Here is an 8355-nt window from a genome sequence, read left to right as displayed (position 1 = left end):
AAAATACATCATAAATTCGATAAGTTTAGCACTTATTAATAAAGAGGTTAATATAACCGACTTAGCATATCTATACATCCGATCAAACAAAAAAAACTATATATTCTATCCGCTCTTATCTACTAACTAAATAAAAAATTAAATCATTCTACTTAACCAATCAAAAAAAAATTAGACACCCTACCTAACAAATAGAAGTCCCATTCCTCCTACCGAACGCACCCCAACTAAGCTAGCAATGTCGCTTTGATGCTGCTGTTCATGGGGCCCACGAGATGACTTTTCTAAATTTGGGCTCACTGGCTGTGTACCGCCTTAACCGACCATGCACGCGCCATCTTATTTAGTACCAGTATCGCGCTGATGCCAATGCCAAAAAGGAAGTGACACTACTGGAGCTTACAATGCAATGGATGAGCTTGTCTGCCCTGCCTCCTCCTCCTCCTTCAGCCCTCCCTCCTCGGCCCCGCCCTACTTCTTCTCTGCCGCCGGCCCCCACCATGAACCGGTGCTCGAGTTCCTGTCCTGCGAGGTCCCGGAGCACTGGTTGGTGGACGACGGCGTCGAGCTGGATATGCATGAGGAGCCCCGGGATGATGGCGCTAACGTGTCCGGCGATCCGCTGCCGGCACTACTCGCGGAGAGGAGGCGGCGTGGACGGAAGCCCGGGCCCCGCACGGCCGGGCCCGCCGTCAGTCACGTCGAGGCCGAGCGGCAGCGGCGGGACAAGCTCAACCGCCGGTTCTGCGACCTCCGGGCCGCCGTTCCCACCGTGTCACGGATGGACAAGGCGTCCCTTCTCGCCGACGCCGTCGCCTACATCGCCAAGCTAAGAGCCCGCGTGGAGCAGCTCGAGGTCGAGGCCAAGACGAAAGCCACCTCCACTGCCGGAGGCGCGGCATCCCAGTACTTCTCGCTTGGCGAAGCCGAGGAGAGTATCGGGCTGGACGTGCGGATGGTCGGGCGGGAGGCGGCGGCGCTGCGCCTGACGACGACAGCGACCATGCGCCACGCCCCCGCGAGCTTCATGGCAGCGCTCCGCGCCCTGGACCTGCCCGTGCAGCACGCGAGCGTGTGCCGCGCGGGCGGCATCACCGTGCAGGACGCAATCGTGGACGTGCCCGCGGCCGGGATGCAGGGAGAGGGCCGCCTTCGCGCCACGCTTCTCCACAGGCTGAAGGAGAGCGCCTAGCTAGCTCGATCCGGCGCCAGGGTCATGCATATTTTTTCTCACTACATATACATGATGTCGCCTGCATTTGCGCAGATACATTGATATATACCAAGTGCTTATTTGTAAGTGATAACGCATACGCAAAAACAATTGCTACAATCTAGCGCTTCGGAAGTTCATTTGTTGCTCTAACCGGAAGGAATAATTAGCCGGATGCCTTAATGCGTGTTCAGATTCTGGGTATTTCTTGAGATTTCTTTGGGATTAAGATGAAAAAATAACTGATGAATCAAATGAAATGCATTCACTTGGAATAGACCCTTAATATTACTATGATGAGACCAAGTCCAGTCGGTTCCAGAACCAACTGCACTCAAGCAACAGTGAAAATAGCAGAGTATAGAATCGATTATGATAATGGTAATTACAGATGGTTCATACCACAAACTGAATGTGATAATGACTTTTCACAGCCGGTTCCAATTAGAACCCGTCTATTATAGGTGTTCACAGGACCCAAAAAATTGCTATGATCCTTCCAACATGGCTCCTCTGGAAAGAGTGGGGGGGGGGGGGGTTGAGGATGCAAACGAGTGGATGAGGATAACAAATGGGATTTTAGATCCTGCCTTCATTTTCAAAATTAAGTTTCCTTCTCTCATCGTGCATACATCGACCCATAATGTGGAGTACTTGGGTTGTATATAAAGCTGACTGTATTAATGCGTTAGTTCAATCAGATGTCCTCAGGAACCAACTATAGTCAATTCTAATAAGAAAGTAAGCCTGACAACAAGGCAGGTCAGGGCCGGGTGCAACAAGAATGCACCCAACTTGAAAGCTAACCCTAGCCCAAAACAGCTAACAAGTGAAAAATCAACTCGGCCCAGAACCCAGCGGGGACCCCTCGGGTGGGAGCTAGGTGCCGAGGCGGGTGAGCGGCGGCCTGGGGCGGGTGGCTGCGTGGTGCCATGGAGGCCGGGAGTGGCAGCGGGCAGCGAGAGCGACGTGGGTGGCGGGAGTGGCGTGGGCAATGGGAGCTGCGACAGCGGGAGAAGCACGGGTGGCTAGGGTTAGGGTTAGGGTTAAGTGGGTCGGAATGGAGTGAGATCGTTGGGCTAGACTGGGGGTGGGCACTTGTCGGAGGGTGAACTCCTCAAGCGGGGATCCGGGGGACCCCCTTTGAGATTTAGCCGAGGGGATGATTCTGAATCTGTTTTGCGGGTGAAATAAATGGGCGTAAATGAGATGCAGGTGGAATGGATTGATCGGATGGAGGAAGTAGTAAATGCTCAGGGAATTTTTAGACAGGTTCGGGCCGCACTGAGCGTAACACCTTACTCCTGTGTGTATGCTATAAATGCTCTGAGAATATCTCTCTAAGTATCTGTTGAGTTACAAGAATATCTGTCTAGTCTAGAGCTTCGTGCTCCTTGTTCTTCAGCTGATCTAAGCTTCTATCTTTGTCGCCGGTTGTCGAGAGTTCGATCTGGTCCAAACTGGTCCGAACTTCTCCGGGGAGCCCGCCCCGCCTTTATACCCGCCGGGGCGGTAGCGTGCCCAGAAAGGATGGCGCGAGTTCCAATGCACCATAAATGGAAAGCAACCATCATGGACTGTTGCGCGAGGTGACGGGGAGAGTTGAAAACGCGCCCTCGTCCGGTCTTGTTCGTCATCATACCGTTTTTCAACGGCCGCCGCGGGGAGGTCCCACCGAGCAGCCACCGAGCAGCCCAGCGTGCCCGCCCGGTCAGGGCAAGCCTGACACAGTAGGGTGGCAGGCGGGGCGTCTAGGGCTTCGCGATATTATCCCGAGGCGTGCCGGATGTCGCGCGATGGGCCATGTGCATTAAATGTCCCCACGCCTCCCTGCCAGGCCGTGGCAGGGACTGACAACAAGCGTGGGGGAGCAGTTAGAAGTAACAGTATCCTGCAAACTTGCTTTCCAATTAATAGCACAACCACCAATTGTGAAAATATAATCTGTGAAAGATCTTCTCTTGTCCAAACCACCAGCATAATCTGAGTCAATATAACCAACAAGTTCATCTTCAGATTTCTCAAATTGCAAACAAGCATTAGAAGTACCACGCCAATATCTGAAAATCCATTGGACAACTTTCTCATGCTCTTTGCTAGGATTAACCATTTATCTACTAAAAACACTCAATGTATGAGATGAATCACAATGACAACGAACTATGGCATACATATATAAACCAACTGCACTTGAATATGGACCTCCAGACATGTATTCAATATCATAATCTGACTCAGACATAAAGCTAAAGATAATCTGAAATATGCAACTAGTGGAGTACCCACTGATTTTTTATCATGCATATTGAAACGATGAAAGATCTTCTCAATATAACATTTCTTGCTAAGGTATAACTTGCTAGATTTCCTCTCTCTAATAATCTCCACACCAAGAATTTTCTTTGTTGCACCTAAGTCCTTTATCTCAAATTCATTACTCAATTGTGATTCCAATTTGACTATCTATGATTTATCTTTTGCAGCAATCAACATAGATAAATAAATAAATAGCTGAGCTATTAACATTCTTCAAATAGACACAACTATCATAATCAAAACACTTAAAACCATTAGAGAGCATAAATGAGTCAAATCTATTGTACCACTGTCTAGGAGATTGCTTCAAACCATAAAGAGATTTCTTTAATCTACAGAAAATGTTTTCTTTTCTAGGAACAACAAAACCTTCAAGGTGGTCCATAAAAATATCTTCATCTAACTCCCCAGAAAAAAAATACAGTTTTAATATCTAATTTCTCAAGTTCATAATCTGCATATCATCAATATTGAGTAAAGTGCGAATAGAACTATACTTCACAATAGGAAAAAAGACATCTTCTGATCCATACCTGTAATCTGGCTATAACCTTTAGCAACCAACATTACTTTATACCTTACTGATTCATTAAGAAGAAGTACCCTTCTTTCTTTTCAAAATCCACTAGCAATGACCAAGCTTCTTCTTCTTTGGTAATTTGACTAAATCACAAGTAACTTAATCTCATATTGCATAGCAGTCATCCAATTGTTGCAATTAGCAGAAATAATAGCCTCATTATAATTAGAAGGTTCTGCATATGCTTCAATGTCTTCTGCACAACTCAAAGCAGAAGTAATAATATTAAACTTTTCAATTAACCTCTTGGGTGGATTAATTTTCTCATAGACCTAACAACTGCAATAGAATGTTGTGTAAGCTGCATAATAGGAGAGGACGGTGTAACAATATTTGAACCATGATCAATAACTAAATTTTCAGCAATAGATGTATCTTGGATAGTAGCACTGCATCAATAAAATACTCTACATGCACGCTAAAACTCTACGAACTCTAAACAGGAGCATTAGCTAACATATTAGATTCATTAAAGATAACACTCCTACTAATCATAACATTTTTTGTATTAGCCTATATAGATCTAATCCTAGTCGGGAGGGCTTCCTTGTACGTAGTCAGGAAGAGTAGTTAATATAATTCTATGTTGCAGAAGGCTCGAAGGTGCAGAGCTTCCGCAAGCTTGAATGGTATCAATGGAGGTGTATTGACTTTTAATGGCTTATTCTCTGCAGGATCCCCTAGCTCTTTATATATATAGGGGGTCGTTGTATGTCCTATGGAGTCTTTTCTCATCATTTTTGAAGACAAAATTTCCTGTTTACGAGATATTCTGGGTATATGTAGGCAGTTTCTATACATCGAGAGATTGCTTTTCCGGTGATAGAGATATACCCCGAGAATGATGAAAAACCATATAGTGTCTAAAAATGATAGTTCTATATTACTCATCGTCACCTTGCATGTAAGGCCGCATAAACTTTTTTAGGTTCGAGTATCATAATTGTATAATATAGTATCTCTAAAATTTGTAAAAGAACTATACATTGAACACATACAAAAGAATAAAACTTAAGTCATCATCGTATTTTACATGCACAATCTATAAGTCAACAACGGTCACCTTGAAGACCGAAAGATGATTCAACACTAAACCACCATCTCGCAATTTCTACGTGAACAACTTTATCTTTAGATGTATTTTGCTGGTCAGATCTTTAGACATGCATATTAATTCTAGCTTTAGCCATAAAACATCAGTAGTTTTCTCCTGCAAACCTCTTGTAAAATATTATTTGATAGTTGAAGATGAATTTAGAACAAAGCCTAACGATTATTTCTCTTTTTTTTTATCGGATCAAGATCTTTAATTTTTTTGCCAAAGCTATTAAAGACATCATCCAGATGAGTATACCTAAAACTATTCGCATCTTAACTTGCTATAAAAAAATCTTATGTCTTATCTAGGAGCGAAATATCATACATAAAAAAGCCATATGGAAAAAATCCCAACGTGCACTAAGCAAAATCAACCGAAAAAGAGCTCAGTACAGAAGTCATACTACTGCCAAAATCAGGTTGAAAAATGGATTATATTCCTGCCGGGTGTGCATAGTGTTTTTTCTGTGCATGATGAACAGTAACATCGACACCGGTACCGGATGAACAGTAACAAATGAACAGTATGCTGCGTCATCGTTCTTATAGGTTTCTATTCTGCGGCGCCCTTAATGTATTCAATACAAGAAATGGATTCGTGATTCATGCTTTATGCAACGTTATTTTATGCCATAGAATATGAACTATATGTGCACTTTCTGGTGACATTGAATCTTATCAATTTTCTTCTTCGAGGATGCTGCCGGTTGGTCTTACATTCAATTAAAAATGTTTTATATTTTGTAAAAGATCCAGATTTTTGTGCATGATGAACAGTAACACCGACACCGGTACCGGATGAACAGTAACAAATGAACAGTATGCTGCGTCATCGTTCTTATAGGTTTGGGAAAAATGCACAAACCCCCCCATAAGTCACTCCATTTTTGAGATTCACCCCCATAAGTCATTTTGTTGCAAAAACCCCCCCAACAGTAATTTAGATTTGCAAAAACCCCCCAGCAATTGTTTAATCCAGAAAATAGGTTTTCTTTAATATAAAAAATATGTAAATTCTTTAATAATTTAGATAAAGGTTTTAAAAATGATTCCTTTGGTGAAATAAATAAAATAAAATGTTTTTAATTCTATTAATCTTATATATATATATATGTTTTTCAATGATAAAATAAATATTTTAATTATGAGAAAAATTTAGAAAATCTAGAATAATGTTTTAATAGGTTTTCTATATTTTTAATTATGGAAAAATGGTAAATAATTAGAAAATAAAGGGAATTTTTAATTTTTCTAGGTTTTCTATGTTTTTAATTTTAGATAACACATAAGGCAAATGTATAAGTTGCAATGGTATAAAGGGAATTTTCTCTAATTTGTCCGGCCGGCCTACCCATTGGTATGGCACTTGACCGCATTCCAGCGCTCGGCCTCTCTTCCGTAGATGCAGAGAGTTCGGCAAGATTTAGCATCAGTCTCCATTGATTTATTGTTATTTGTGAACATAAATAATAAATAAAATTATATCCTTATTCCTCTAAGGGACATAATTAAAATATTTATTTTATCATTAAAAAACATATATATAAGATTAATAGAATTAAAAATATTTTATTTTATTTATTTCACCAAAGGAATCATTTTTAAAACCTTTATCTAAATTATTAAAGAATTTACATATTTTTTATATTAAAGAAAACCTATTTTCTGCATTAAACAATTGCTGGGGGGTTTTGCAAATCTAAATTACTGTTGGGGGGGTTTTTGCAACAAAATGGCTTATGGGGGTGAATCTCAAAAATGGAGTGACTTATGGGGGGGTTTGTGCATTTTTCCCTATAGGTTTCTATTCTGCGGCGCCCTTAATGTATTCAATACAAGAAATGGATTCGTGATTCATGCTTTATGCAACTTTATTTTATGCCATAGAATATGAACTATATGTGCACTTTCTGGTGACATTGAATCTTATCAATTTTCTTCTTCGAGGATGCTGCCGGTTGGTCTTACATTCAATTAAAAATGTTTTATATTTTGTAAAAGATCCAGATTTTTTAAAAAAAAAATCAGTATTAATAACTTTTAAAATATTTAGTTCGTATTTATTTTGAAAAAAATATTTTCATATTCTCATAAATTTATAGAATTATTTGAAATATATTTTTAATAGAAATAGTGGTCGGGTATATATTTTCACTAAAGAGAGTACTATGCTGCTAAGAACTAGTTTAGAAGACAGTTTAAAGTTAGACAACACATATATTATATATCCATATATACATCTACGAACTCATATACAATGGTGTTGTTCGAATGAGTTCCTGATTGCAGGTTTCACAACTAGGAACTCTGCAGGAGCCTTCTGGCTCTATGAGTTGACAGTAACCTTTGTTATTTTCCCGAGGTTTAATCTTAGAAATTAGAGGGTTAGATTATCTCCAACAGTTACCTTAAATTTTCATTCTAAAAATACTATTACAGCATCCCGTATTTTTTCATCTCCAGCAGCTACCCTATTTTCTACCTTCTACTCATCTTTTTCTCTCTCCGATTCCGCTGTCGGCCTCTGTAAACAGCACTGCTACAGTGTTGCTACGGTGCTGCTACAGTACCCGCCGGTCCGGTTATGATTTTCCCGTACTACAGTACCGCAAAAGTACTGTAGCACACTTGTCCAGTGCTATAGTACCCACGCAGAGTGCTGTAGGACTGGATAGAATGGTCAGTGCTACAGTACCCACGCAGAGTACTGTGGCACTTATGACCACATGTTTTGCACTCGTGGTTTAGGACTTTCAACTTATGTCATTTTTAATACCTTGTTTCTTAAGTGATATTCAAAGAAGAGGGGAATAAAAAATTGATGTTAAGAAATAAGTATCTAATTGATATATGTGACTTGTTAGTTTTGTAATATCTTTTAAAGCAATTTATTATCTCACATTTACATAGAATTGCTTAAAAAAACTAGTTTTTTTAAAATAAATTCTTTCTCTTTTATTTTTAAATTACTTATCCCATTATATTTTAATGGAATAATATTAGAAAACTAATATTCGAAGTGGCTTTAGACCATCTCCAACCATATTCTCTTTATTTTGTTCACTTCTCGATTCCCTTCCTCGTTCTCATTTTCTTTATTTTCTCTCATCTCCAACAGTTTCACTTCGAGGGGAATCGCGAAGGGAAA

The 8355-nt window shown here is 40.5% G+C and overlaps 1 protein-coding gene across 1 annotated transcript; it reads left to right on the top strand.

Annotated features, from left to right (window-relative positions):
- Positions 1 to 409: 409 nt before the first annotated feature.
- LOC133887303 (transcription factor bHLH14-like) lies at positions 410 to 1192 on the top strand. Its single transcript, XM_062327240.1, has one exon. The coding sequence runs from the start codon at positions 410 to 412 to the stop codon at positions 1190 to 1192; it is 783 nt and encodes a 260-aa protein (XP_062183224.1).
- The last annotated feature ends 7163 nt before the right edge of the window (positions 1193 to 8355 follow it).

Source organism: Phragmites australis, chromosome 1 (genome assembly GCF_958298935.1).
Source record: "Phragmites australis chromosome 1, lpPhrAust1.1, whole genome shotgun sequence".
NCBI classification, from domain to species: Eukaryota; Viridiplantae; Streptophyta; class Magnoliopsida; order Poales; family Poaceae; genus Phragmites; species Phragmites australis.
The sequence above is the reverse complement of the archived record's forward strand: the minus strand, read 5'-3'. Positions and strand labels throughout refer to the sequence as shown.